The 14,094-nt window shown below is 41.0% G+C and overlaps 1 protein-coding gene across 1 annotated transcript in view; it reads right to left on the reverse strand.

Annotated features, from left to right (window-relative positions):
- Cdk19 (cyclin dependent kinase 19) overlaps window positions 1-14,094 on the reverse strand; it is a 144,182-nt gene that overhangs the window by 95,189 nt on the left and 34,899 nt on the right. The window contains exon 2 of the mRNA XM_055615907.1: window positions 9,895-9,970. Coding sequence (XP_055471882.1) covers window positions 9,895-9,970 — 76 coding nt within the window. The remainder of the gene's footprint in view (window positions 1-9,894; window positions 9,971-14,094) is intronic.

The following is a 14,094-nucleotide window of genomic DNA, read 5'->3' on the forward strand; positions in this document are numbered from 1 at the left end:
CCAGCTCCAAAGTCACACTTCAGCAGACTGTCTATTTCTTCGGTTGCCATATAAACCCTACACTTGGTCTAATTTTTCCCAGTCTCTATTCTAGTTTTCACAGACTCCAAGCACCTCAAAGACCTGAAGAGTCTGCCTGTTCACCATCACTAAATATGAGGAGACAAGATGTGTCCTAGCATTTCAAGACTTGAATTTAATCCTAACTTTGGGAAAGCTAAGGCAGGAGGAGGGGAAATTTAAGCCACTCTCAGCTATTCAGTTAGACCTATCTCAAAAATAAAGGCACGGGGCTCTAAGTATGTGCACCATGTGTGAGGCACTGGGCTCCATCAAGCACCAAAACTAACAAGCAAGCCCGTGGAACTAAGTGACGTGTCTCCCCATAAAACTGGTGACAAGCAGTCCTGCGCTCTGTAAATCTAGACAGCCTAACCCAGTCACCCGAGTGACTAACAGGTTTTGGTGAAATAGGCTGGGGACCAAAGTATAACTTATTTCAACATCTTCTGAGGAAAGGGGTATTTCATGTTTCAAACTCAAAGACTTTTACAGGCATAAACGTTCTGCTGTGCAAAGTGTCACAGAAAGCAGTACCCACTATCTACTAACTGCTATAGACGGAGGAGACAATGTATTTTCTGTTGTAGAATATGCTCAAAATAACTCAGCATTCAGAGGCAATACAAAACAAACGAAACAAAAACAAAAAACAAAAAAGCACTTCATTCCCAGAGCTGCCTAAAAATAGGTGAAAGGTGTCCCAGCACTACTACCAGCCTGTTCAAGACATGCAGGCGGCATGATGGAGTCTATACAACCCCAAAGCTATTCAAATCCAAAATCCAAGTTCTTTCCCACCTTAAAATGCACACATAGGAATATATCTTAGTATTGTTTGGGTCCCTCTCCCTATTTTAATATCATATTTTGAGAGTCAAGAAGATGGCAAGTAGAGGCAACTACCTCCAAGCCTGAGAATCTGAGTTTAATCCCAGAGACCCTGCACAGCAGGAAAAAGAAAATGATACCTGCAGGCGGCCCTCCGACTCCCACACACATGCCACGCCTGCAAGTAGGTACATACAGATGAAACATCTGTGAGCCCTGAACTTCGCTTGCATGATGAGATGACAGGTATAGACGTGTGAGTCCCAGGAGCTTACGGCCAGCTGGCGTGGCATGCACAGCACAGCAATCGAAGAGGCTCTGCCTCGACAAAGGTAAAGACAAGGACCAACTCCTGAAACTAGTTCTCGACCACCTGTGAGGGCACGTGTGTGCCTACTTGTACACACACTCTCTCCAGGTGAACGGTAAGAGACAGATAAAAGTTCCTCTTATTTTGAATCTAGAATCACTAATTTTAAATTAAATTTTACAAATTAGGGGCTGGGGTGTTAATACAGTGCTTGGCATGCAAGCAGGAGGACTGAGTTTAACATCAGCCTGTACACAAAAGAGAGAGTACATGGCTGCACACGCCTGTACTCTCTGTGCTAGAGATGTAGAGATGGGAGGACCCCTGGGACCTGCTGGCTAGCCAGTCTACCCAGATTGGCAAGTGACAGATTAAGTAAGAAAGTATGCCTCACAAACTAAGATGGAGGAAGGTGAAAGTGGAAAGGACAGATAAGGGCTGTGTGTATATGCTCAGAACACACTGTAATTTCCAAAGAACTAATAAAAATGTTATTCTTTAAAAAAGAGAAAAAGAAAAGACAAGACAAGACAGAGGAAAAGCAACTAATAAAGATACTTGATGACCAACTGGCCTCCATATGCTCATGAACACACAAGCGCCTACATACAGGCATACACATAGACACAAACATATATACAATATACATAAAACCATAATAAAGTTTATGCTTTAGAATCTTCTAAGACTACATTTTGTCTGCTTGTTTGTGACCAGGTCTCACTATGCATGGAGCTGTGGCTGGCCTGGAACTCCCACTGTAGAGCAAACTGTCCTCAAACTCAGAGATCCCAGGTAGTGGTACACACCTATGATACCAGTACTTGGGAGGCAGAGGCAGGCAGATCTCAAGTTCAAGGCCAGTCTGGTCTACAGAGGGAGTTCCAGAACAGCCAGGACTACACAGAGAAACCCTGTCTCCTAGGAGAAAACAAACTCAGCACCCTCTGTGACTGTGCCCCTTCTGCTTCCCAGGTGCTCGAGTTAAAAGACACTTACCACCAAGCCCAACAAGAATATACTTTGAAGGGTCTCTATGTATATTTGTTTATCACATAGGTGGCTGGTTTCAAGGAGGCCATAAGAAGGTGTCAAGATCCCTTGGAACTGGAGTTATGGAAGGTTGGGAGCTGCCAGGTGAGTGTTGGGATTCAAACCCAGTTCCTCCAGAAGAGCAGCCACTACCACTAAGCCATCTCTAGTCCCAAGAACACATTTTTAAATTAAATATATTGGCTTAACAGTGATTTGCTTAGACCACAGTGAAAATATTTCCATCTAAAAATAACAACTGATTAGTGCTTAGAATGAGAAAAGATTACTACTAAAAGTAAACATTGCCACCATTTGCTGATTACTTGAATTCAATCCTTAAGCCACACCTTTCACACACATATTACATTTGTTTTGTTTATCCTGGACTCATTTCACAATTTTGTTTCAACAATGACCAAGACAAAAGTAACATTAAAAATAGAGAGCCGTATGTGGCGGCACATGCATTTAATCCTAGCACAGGGGATGCAGAGACAGGCACATCTCTGAGTTTGAGGCCAGCCAGTCTAATATAGGGAACTCCAGAACAGGCAGGGGTGCACAGTGAGACCTTGTTAGGGTCCTGGAGAGCTGGCTCGGCAATTCAGACCATTTTTGCTCTGGCAGAGGATCGTCCTATTCCCAGCACCCACATGTTGGCTTCCAACTGTCTATAACTCAAGTTCCAAGAGATCTGATACCTCTTCTGGCCTCCACAGGTACCAGGTGCACAGACATAAAATTTTAAACAAATTTTTTATGCTCTGCTTAAAACATACACACAAAATTTTAAGATAGCTTTTTAAAATCAGTATCAGTTTAAAAAGAGAAAGCAAGAATCTGAAGAACTACCCAGGTGCCTAAAGATGGTGCGCACAGCCAGTTTCCCTGGATGGAGGTCCGTGAGGAAGTGTCAGGTCCATCATAATTGGGGTTTCACACGCGCTCACCTTGCCTTATGGCACAAACATTGGTGAGCAAGCCACTGTCGATACAGCCAAACTGTTCTCTCTCATTTTTGTCACTTTCAGTCACTGTGTTAAAGTTTCTATTTCTGTTATAAAACATGACCAAGAGCAACATAGAGAAAAATGGTTTATTTCAGCTTACCTTTCCACATCACAGCCCAACACCAAGGGAAGTCAGGGCAGGAATATGGAAGCAGAACTGATGCAGAAGCCATGAAGAAATTCTGCTTTCTGGCTTGCTCCCATGGCATGCTCTGGCCCAGGAATAAAACCACCCACATCGAGTTGGGCCCTCCCACATCAAGCATCAATGGAGAAAATTCACCCAGGCTTGCCCACAAGCCAGTTTGGTGGGGCATATAGAGGTGTGAATGAAAACAGTCCCCCACAGGCCCACAGATGTGAATGCTTGGTCACCAGGAGTGGCACCATTTAAAAGGATTAGGAGGTAGGGCCTTACTGGAAGAAGTGTGTCACCAGGGGTAGGCGGTTAGATTTTCCAAAGTCCAAGCGACGCCCAGACTCTCTCTTCCTGCTGCCTGCAGATCCTGATGTAGGAATCTGCTACCTTTCCAGCACAAGTCTACCTGCATGTTGTCATGCTTCCCATCATAACGACACCGGACTAAACCTCTGAGAACTGTAAACCAGCTACATTCCTCCTTTATAAGACTCGCCACGGTCAGGGTGTCTCTTCACAGGAGAGCACAAAGACAGGGCGTTTTCTCAAATGATGTTCCCTCTTCCAAAGATGGCTCTGTATTACGATGATATGAAACTGGCCAGCCTTTGAAGAAACCTGTCCATATAGCCAACCTCTTTTCCACTAATAGCAACAACCGGTGTTTAAATCATCTTCCAAATACCAAATTTTAGCACTTGGCCTTCTAATGGGAAACACAGATTCAAATATGCTACAAGAGGTGTAGCCATACATGTAACTTTCAACAGACTTATGACTTAGCCTATTATTAAGGCAGAGACACTAAGAAGCAGCGGGTTCCACTCACCAGCTGGTTCCCAGTACCTTTCACATCTTAGAGAATTAAAATGTTGCCGTGTATTTGTTCCCTCTGTGCTGTATGGAACCAGTTCCCCAAATCCTCTTAAAATAAGAAAAAACTCCATCCCTGCTCTCATAAACTTCCTTTTTCACTATAAAAATCATCAGGAAGCTGAGTGGTAGTACACACCTTTAAAGTACAACACTTGAGAGGCAGGGGCAGTCAGATTTCTATGAGTTCAAGGCCAGTCTAGTCTACAGAGTAAGCTGAGGACAGCCAATAATACACACATGCACACGCACACACACACACACACACAAAGCCTGTCTCAAAAAACAAAAAAAAAAAAAAGAAGAAGAAAAAGAAGAAGCCAAATACATTGTATAACTGGAGAAAATGTTAACCATCACTATTAAGGAGAGGAAATTCTTATTTTAATAAAGACTTATCTATATGGAGCCTTCAATCCTAAAAGTAAATTTGTTTGTTTTTAAGAAGAAAGCAACCAAAGAAGATATTTTGTTCAAAATAAATCACATAAAATTTCTTTAAAACCATGTCAAACTTTTTATGAAAAAATTATCATAGACTATTCTGTTAAAAAATATCTCTAAAAAAGATGTCTGTTTTTAGAGGCTTTTCACAGAAGTCTAATCCTTTCACAGGAAGGATAAAATCCTGAGCTATATATCTAGTTCCATAAATCTATACTTTCACAAAGTTGGGTGAAACCTAGACTCATTGAAACTTAAAATGATACAATAAAATAATTCTACAAGGCTAGATAATTCTCCACTTTTTTTTAATAGCAAATGCAAACTTTATTTATAAAAGACTCTTAGGAACTCAGTGGCTGGCTCTTTGACCACCCCCCCACCCCACCCCCGAGGGAGGAGCAGCCTTGCTAGGCCACAGAGGAGGACACTGCAGCCAGTCCTGATGAGACCTGATAAGCTAGGGTCAGATGGAAGGGAAGGAGGACCTCCCTATCAGTGGACTTAGGAGGGACATGGAAAGAGATGAGAGAGAGAGGGTGGGACTGGGAGGGGTTGAGGGAGGGGGCTACAGCTGGGATACAAAGCAAATAAAATGTAATTAATGTAATAAAAATTTAATTAAATTGGAAAAAATAAAAATAAAACAAAATGAAAGAGTCCTAAAATTATTATCGAATGCCATGAACTTCTCCACTTTTGGTATATGAAATCTAATGCAATAATTTTAAGATTTACAGAGATAAATAGGGAAATTTTAAACAGCTTTATTCATGGATGGCTATTTCAAAGCTTTTCTCAGAGTTAATTACCAGCTACTATGCATTCTATCAATTTCATTTCATAGCTTTAAAAAAGAAAACTTACTCATCTATATTAAAGTTGTAAGCATTCCCCTGAACCTTGTAATGGCAGGCCATTCCAGTAGGAACCGACAGAGGAAACAGGCACCTTTTTCACCGGCATTTCATTGCCACCTACCCACTGCGCTGTGTGTTCAAAAGTCCAAAGTGAGAGTCTCCAACAGCTGACCTCCCTGGCACCTCGGGACCCCAGCGGGAATGTGGATGCATACACACATTTGTAAATAGCCAAACAGATGTCACGGAGGAAGCGGGACTTCTTAGCACCGCAAGCCAGAGCTGAGAGGGGCAGCAGCCAGGCAAGATACCGGGGTCAGGGCTGGAAATATAGCTCGGTGGTTAATCAGTCACATCCTATGTATGAGGAGCCGACTTCAATTCTCAGCACCGGAAAGGGAGCATTGTTGACTTCTCTCACCCCTGGCAATAACACCTGAGGTTTCTGTTTCCAAAATTGTGTGTGTGTGTGTGTGTGTGCGCGCGCGCGCATGCGCATGTGCGCATGTATGTTCACATGTGTGAGCACATACACATGTGTGCACAGGCATGTGGAGGCCAGGCATTGACATCAGCGTCTTCTTGACTACACTTCTCTTTGTTCACTGAGGTAAGGTCTCTAAACTGACCCAGAGCACACAGACTCAATGAGTCTAGCCACCCACCTTGCTCTGGGGAACTCCTTGTTTCTGCCTCCCAAACACTAGAAATACAGGAGGGACCCTCCCCTCAGCTTTTACTGGGTATTAGGGATAAAATTTCAGTCTTCAGACTTGTGCAACAAGCCCTTTACCGCCCCCCCGCCATCATCCTAGTCCTAAACTGAATGTTTGTGTGTCTCAACCCCAACTCAAATTTTTCAATAGTAACCCCCAAGTTAAAGTCACTACTTCATGGGCCTCTGTGAGGTCGGAGGTGATTTTCAGTCGTGAGGGCAAAGCCCTTGTGAATGTGACTGGTTCCCTTCTCAAAGACCCCAGAGAGTCTTTGCACCCTTTCAATTATGGACAGCACAAGAAAAAGATGACCATCATCCATAAACCAGGGAATTAGGCCCACACCAGATAAAGAGTCTGTCGGGTGTTCTAGTCTCCAGAAGAGAAACATCTCTAGATGTTTTCATGACATCTGGTCTATGATGGTTTTTCATAATAATCTAAAAACACTAAGGTACCTCCTCTTTAACCTATACTTTTCAGCCTGCTGTTCTGACTAATCTCCTTTTTAACCTCTCTTTGCTATGCAAACATCTCAGTTTTTAAAGAGGACTAAGGAGCTACATCTTACAACTTATTATACACCCCACATAATGCAGAATGATTCATAAATAGCCCAACTAGCTTTACAGTTGAAATTTACTTTTTAATTACTTTAGATCAAAGCATACTCCACACAAAGGGAACAGGCTCTATTTTTTGTGGGGGAGAGGAGTTCATAAAGAAAACAATTTCTAAGTGTTGATACAGCAGATGTTTTTTAACATCCTTTTTCTACAGTGTGTGATTTTTTTAACTTTGTTGATTCTCTGTGAATTTCGTATCATGTACCCCAGTCCCGCTTATCTTGTCCCTCCATATCCACCTTCTGTGCTTGCAACCTCCCTCCCACAAAAGAAAAAATAAAAATTAAAAAACAAAAACAACACCATCTCACTGTGGAACAGCATGTCACACAGTATACCCTTTTGTCCACACACCTTTACTTGGCAATGAGTCACTCGTCCAGTTTGAGGTCCCTGGCTTCCGCTTCACTATCAATACTGGGACTCCTCTCAGATACCCTGTCGCTTCCCTGTGTCATGGAGACCTGCAGCTTTGGATCTGTAGATTGGCCTTTCACACGACCTAACAGTTCACAGACGGAGTAGATATTGGGGTAGGCTAACTCAAAGCCCTGGATCTGGGCTTGAGTGGTAGCTGAGTTAGTCAGACCACCAGCTCTCCTGTACCACACCACCAAGTCCAGCTCTCCAGCATTGCCCCAGCCAGTATATCCAATGCTGCACAGCTGGCAAAGGGCAAGACCAGATTTCCTGCTCTTATACCCTCAAGCCAGCTCATCCACGCCCACGATACCAGGGACAGCTCTACTGGGCTGCCCAGGTGAGGTGCAGGGCCTACTCTCTCCAGAGTGCTGCAGCTGGGGGAAGGGGAAGGAGATCTGACATCCTCTTCTGGCCTCCTCAGATACCAAGCAACCATATGGTGCGCAGACATCCATATAGGCAAAACATACATACATATAACATAAATAAATAAAATTTTACATAGTGATACAGTGATGTAGCATTGTTCTTTAGTAAGCCCTGAGATAACAATTGACTCTTAAACATCCTGCTGTAAACATTTCCGAGTTCATGATGCAGCTACAAGTTCTTTAATCTTTTTCTAGCATCCAATCCTGCTTTGTTCTCCATAACTTTAGAATAGTAAGATGTTCCTTCCCAGTTATTTTCACATCAGAAGCCTTTCAACTATACACTCCCATGTCAACTAGAAAATATTTAGCCAGGCAAAGAAAAAAAATAAAGAGGAATTCTACTCTGACTAATTATACTGTCTGCAGTATCCCCAAGCTATCAGTCCTTAGGCTGATTCACAGCTCCCTCATAGCTCCAGCCTTTTACCAAGCAGCTAGCAAAACTAAGCACAACAGATAAGGAAACTGGATTTACCATTAACTTACAACCTGGCCTGACATCCAAGCCTGCAGACTTCCTGACAGGGTGGTTAGATGTTTTGTTTTGTTTTGTTTTGTGTTGTTTTTTTTTTGGGGGGGGGGGGGCTGCACATCACTTTTTTTATGATTGAGAGTTTATGGAATGTCTCTGATGAAACATGGAACTGTGGGTATATAATAAAGAGTTACATTTAAAACAGAGATCCTCGCCATCATGGCGCTGCACACCTTTAATCCTTTTTTAAATGATCAAGCCCAGTTACAGACCTTTGTTGCAGAATTCAAATGAGAAACTGTAATAGCAAGCCTTCAAAAACCAAAACTATAGTTTTGTCTGTTTTCTGGTTTAGAACAGGGATATTACTTTGCCCACAGGATTGTAAAAACTAAGTGGAAGAATACTTAGAAAATCCTCAGTATATGGCTAGCCCTGCCTTTATTGCAAGGGTATATATGTCATAGTAAGACAGGAAAAAGAACTATCCTTCTTTGAAGAGTTATTCTATTATAATGGTCTTATTTTTTGAGACAATTACTAAAATCTATCATTACATTATACCTTAAAAAAATAAACCACAGAATCAACAGTGCTCATGGGGGCTCCCAGACGGAAGTGGTAATCGCAGAGCCTGCATGGGTGTGCACCAGGTCCTCTGCACACATGTTGTGGTTGTTTAGCGTGGGTTTTTGTAGGACTCCTGATGGTAAGCGTGTGGGTGTCTCTGGCTCTTTTGCCTGTTTTGGAGACCCTTTTCCTCCTCCTGGATTTTTTCATCCTCCTCCATATCCTTCCAACCCTGACAGGAGAGTTTGTGCCTAGTCTTATTGCATCTTATTATGGCATGTTCAGCTGGTATCAGTGGGAGGCCTGCTCTTTTCTGAAGGGAAACACAGGAGCAGTGGATCTAGGAATGGGGAGGACAAGCGGAAGGAGTGGAGGAAAGGGAGGACAAGGTTGGAATGCATTGTATGAGAAGAATAAATTTTAAAAAATTATCCTATTATAATAATGGTCTTGTTTCTGCGACAATTAGTAAAATCTACCAGTATAGATCATAGAAAAAATTAAACCACATGAGATTTAATAATACAGCCCCTTTGTCTATATAAGGAAATATCACACTTGAGGCTGGAGAGCTGGCCCAGTGCTTCAGAGCACTTACTGCTCTTGCAGAGGAACCACAATCAGATTCCAGCACCTCCATCAGGCAGCTCTCACTGCCTGTAACTCTAGTTCGAGGAGTCAGATACTCTCTGAGCTCCTTGGGCACCAGCACATACATGGGACACATAAACTACATGTCAGACATGCATATACACAAAAAAGTAATAAATAAAATCTGTTAAAAATTAAAAAGAAATGTCAAACTTAAAATTACAGAAAAATAGACTTTAATAATTTTTCACTAAAACAACTATATGTCATGGTTTTAATTAAATCATTTATTCAGTATATAACATTCCAAATCTTAAATTTATTTAAGAAAATGTTCAAAAATGACTTTCAAATGACTTTAAGTTTACGTTTTCCCATTTCATATAAAATATCCTTAAATTAAATCTGTGAAATTATCATTCATTGTATATATTAATGCATGCTTTATACTAAATGTCCAATATTGATAATAAAATAAACTATCTTTATCTACTTACTGCAATCTCTCTACAAGCTGACATGGATATTCCCGTGCCTTCAATTTGCTTCAGTGCATATTCCTTTTCATCTTTTCTGCATGTGAACAAAAAAAAAAGTTTTTATTTTTCCATATATTACTTTTAGGTTTAAATTTTTAACTACAAAAACAATAGAAATGTATTTTGCCTCTCAATGATATGTAAACCTTGTTACTATGAGATTTACTGCTGATTATTTTTATAATATTTCCACTATAGGACTATGAAATACCAAAAGAAATTCATGTTATTATAAAAACACCCGACAGTTAAAACATGAAATTCAAAATGAAGAGAACAGAACACTAAACACAGCACTAATTTCAAAGAGTAAACATGCATAAATATAAACTCAAGCATATTGTAAGATCACTCCCATTCCTGTCTTAATCATCTGAAGTCTACAGAAGCCTTCTGTTATAAACCATCACTGCAGCAGTGACTCACAGAAACTACCAGACTCACTCAATTAGCTGCAAGTTCCAAGGCACCAAGCAAAAGCCTTTTAAGACTTCAAAACTTAGCACCAACATCTCTTTCTCAAAACACTCCTGGAAAAAATCCAGTAGTTAAGAGTGTTTTGAAAACAAGCAAAGGAGACAGGATTGGGAATCCTGGCAAGCAGCACAGTAGCAGGGGTTTTAATCAATACAATACAATGTTTCAATAATGGGGGGTCAGATGAGGGGCTATTTTAACAGTTGCTATCCTCAGTGGACAGACATCAGAACTAGCCACAAGAGGGCCGCAGCCAACTGCCATCCTTGTGATTGATTATCTGGTAAACACAAATCATGCCGTGAATTGTTCTAAGAAGAGGGACATAATCTATGCCATCCAAGTTTTATCTTTTGGTTGTATTAGAGCAGTAGCTCTCAACCTGTGGGTCGTGACCCCTTCGGGATCAAATGGCCCTCTTTCTCACATAGGTTGCCTAAGACCATTGAAAAACACAGGTATTTACATCATGATTCAAAAACTTAGCATAATTGTAACACAATTACAATTATGAAGTAGCAATGAAAATAATTTTATGGTTGGGAGTTGCCACAACATGAGGAACTGTATTAAAGGGTCACAGCATTAGGAAGGTTGAAAACCACTGTATTAGAGCCTCAGCAAAGTGTAGGTGGTTTCATTAAATGACATCACCAAAGAATTGGCAAATCTGTCCTACTTAGCTACTTCTCGTTTTTACCATTCTATATCTAACAGCAGAAAAAAGATCAAGATGTTACTCACAATGTACCTTTCAAATTAGAGCTGGGAGGTGGTGATGGCGCAACACCTTTAATCCCAGCACTCAGGAGACAGAGGCAGGCAGATCTACGGGAGTTCAAAGCCAGCCTAGTCTGCACAATGGGTTCAAGGACAGCCAGGGCTATTTCATAGAGAAACCCTGTCTCAACCTATCCCTCCCCACCAAAAAAAAGAATAAATAAAATGGAGAAAATAAACTTTCTTTTCAACATACATACACATTTTCCACCAAGACAGGGTTTCTTTATGTAGCCCTACCTGTCCTGATAGACAAGCCTGACCTCGGAACTCACAGCGATCCACCTTTGCCCGAGTGCTTGGATTAAAAGCATATGTCACCACCACCCAGCTTGAATAGCACTTATTATAACCTTAATTACCTATTGTGGGTAAATAAGTGAGTTATAGATGCTTTCCATTTACCATCAGTCTAAAAATGATATTTATTTTTCCACTATGTGCCAATTAGGATAATTAAGCATCTTTTATTTTACTTTTTAAACAAAACATAGTTACTCTAAGACTGGCCCCTGGGCCTGGTAATCCCAGAGCCTTTACACAGCATTTAGGTGACAGGAAAATGTACCACATGTCAGAGGAATAGTCTGTGGTGAACTTACAAAATGACTCTAAAAAGGTCATTAAAATCATGGGAAATTTACCCTATGTCCTGCTTAGTTCTTCTCAACCTGACACTAGAGCAGCGGTTCTCAACCTCCCTAATGCTGAGACAGTTCCTCAGGTTGTGGGAACCCCCAACCATAATTTGTTGTTGTTGTTGCTACTTCGTAACTGTAATTTTGCTACTGTTGTAGGTTGTAACATAAAAATCTGATATGCAGGGTATCTGCTGTGCAACTCCTGTGAAAGGGCTGTACAACCCCCAAGGGGTCCCAGGCTACAGGTTAAGAACCACTGTCCTAGTCACCTGAGGAAGCGAAACCACAACTGAGGAACTCAGCAAGTCTGTGAGGCCTTTTCTTGCTTGATGACGCTGTGGGAGGGTCAGCCCTCTCATCCAGTGCCTCCCACGCGCAGACAGCTCTGGGTGTGTAAGAAAGTAGAGCAAGCCATGGAGAGCAAGCCTAAGGAGCACTCTGTGGTTTCTGCTTCCAGTCCTGCCTCTAAATTCTGCCCAGATTTCCTCCCTGAGCAGTGGAAAATAGGATAAAGTAAACCCTTTCCTCCCCCAAGTTGTTTTTGGTCAGTGTTTTACCACAGCCCCAGAAAGCAACTAGGACACTATGTGTTATTAAGAAAATGGATAGGCCAGGTGCAGTGGCAAATGCTTATAATCCCAGCACTAGGGGAGGCAGAGGCAGGTGGATCTCTGTGAGCTCGAGGCCAGCCTGGTCTACCAAGCAAGTACAGGATAGCCAAAGCTACACAGAGAAATCCAGTCTCAAAAAACCAAAATAAAAATTTTAAAAAAGGAAGAAAGGAAGGAAGATATAGACTATCCTACTATAAATAAATATATACATTTAAATGTACATTGAAAGTAATTCTAAAAATTAAAAACACTTGTTAAGATGCAGGAAGTTATATTACTTAATGGTCCTAGTAATATAATGCTTTTAAATTAGCATGAAGACGGTTTCAAGATACTCTGATACTCTAGAAATAACTGCTGACTTAAATAATCTTTGGTATTTTCAACATGATTAACTTAGGCATATTTAGGGAAGGGTTAAGAAAAGGTCTCACTACATAGCCCTGACTGGTCTGGAACTTGATCCGTAGATAGACCAGGCTGGCCTTGAACTCTGAGATCTGCCTGCCTCTACCTCCAGAGTGCTGGGATGAAAGGCAAGTCCCACCACAAGAGGCTCATGGACATATTTTAAAGAGCAAAGACAAACAAAAGCTTAAGTGATCCTTTTCCCTGTTCTCCATTGTTTGCCAGGTTTTCAGACCATTCAATAACCACTAACAAGCACAAGCAGCAGGTGACAAAAGAGCAGTAAAGCAGTGCCTCCTCTAACCCTGCGCGTAGCCACAGCCGAGCGCATGGAGCCCCAGTACATGCTTCACAGCTAATCATCAAATTAGCTACCAGCCACCTATTACTGCATATTTAAAGCTACTAATTCTTAAAATTATAAAAAGTTTTTGACAAATTATTCACATTCAATCACAACTTATTTTTCCTGAAATCTTTCAATTCCCAGTTCTCCTAAATAAGGTGCTCCAGAAACTCACGGAATTGCAGTTTTATTTTTAATACTGTAAAGATTATTACACAATCTGGATAGGTTATTGTTGCTATGGAAACTATAAGATTTTTGCAGTAAGTCAAAAAGTGCAAAATTAACACATCACATTAATGGTTTTTAAATTTCATATCCAGGCTGTCAAAGGAATTTGAAAGCTTGAGAACAGAATGAAGCATAGGCCTCTTACCCTGAACTATACAGACAGAAACAAGGGACAAATCTAGTAATTATTTCACTTAAAAAGTTTAAACATAACTTTCCTATGCAAAATTAATAAAACCCTGAAAACTCTTCAATTTTAAGATTTAAAGTTTTAAAATTGAGAGGGAATGACATACATATATCAAATTATCTTTCCATGTTTGTCACGTGGTAAGTGGTAAGGAGGCACCTCTGAGATTAAATGTGAGAAATGGCAAGGTCTCAGGGCATGAGGCTCTTTGACAAAGTTAAAACTTCAGCATAAAACCCATAGGCACGAGACTTGATACACACCTTTAATCTCAGCACTTGAGAGGCACAGGCAAATGGGTCTCTTGAGTTTTGAGTCCATCCTGTACTACATAGAACAAAAGAAGTTTGTTCCTAGATTCCTAGATCTCAATACAAAAATACTAACAATATAAAAGATCAAAACAGTATCTTTTCTCAAAAAGCTTTCAGTCATATAGAAATGTTTGCCAATGAGCATCAACTAAATGAA

This window comes from Psammomys obesus, unplaced genomic scaffold (assembly GCF_907164565.1).
Source record: "Psammomys obesus unplaced genomic scaffold, mPsaObe1.curated_primary_1811, whole genome shotgun sequence".
In the NCBI taxonomy this organism is placed as follows: Eukaryota; Metazoa; Chordata; class Mammalia; order Rodentia; family Muridae; genus Psammomys; species Psammomys obesus.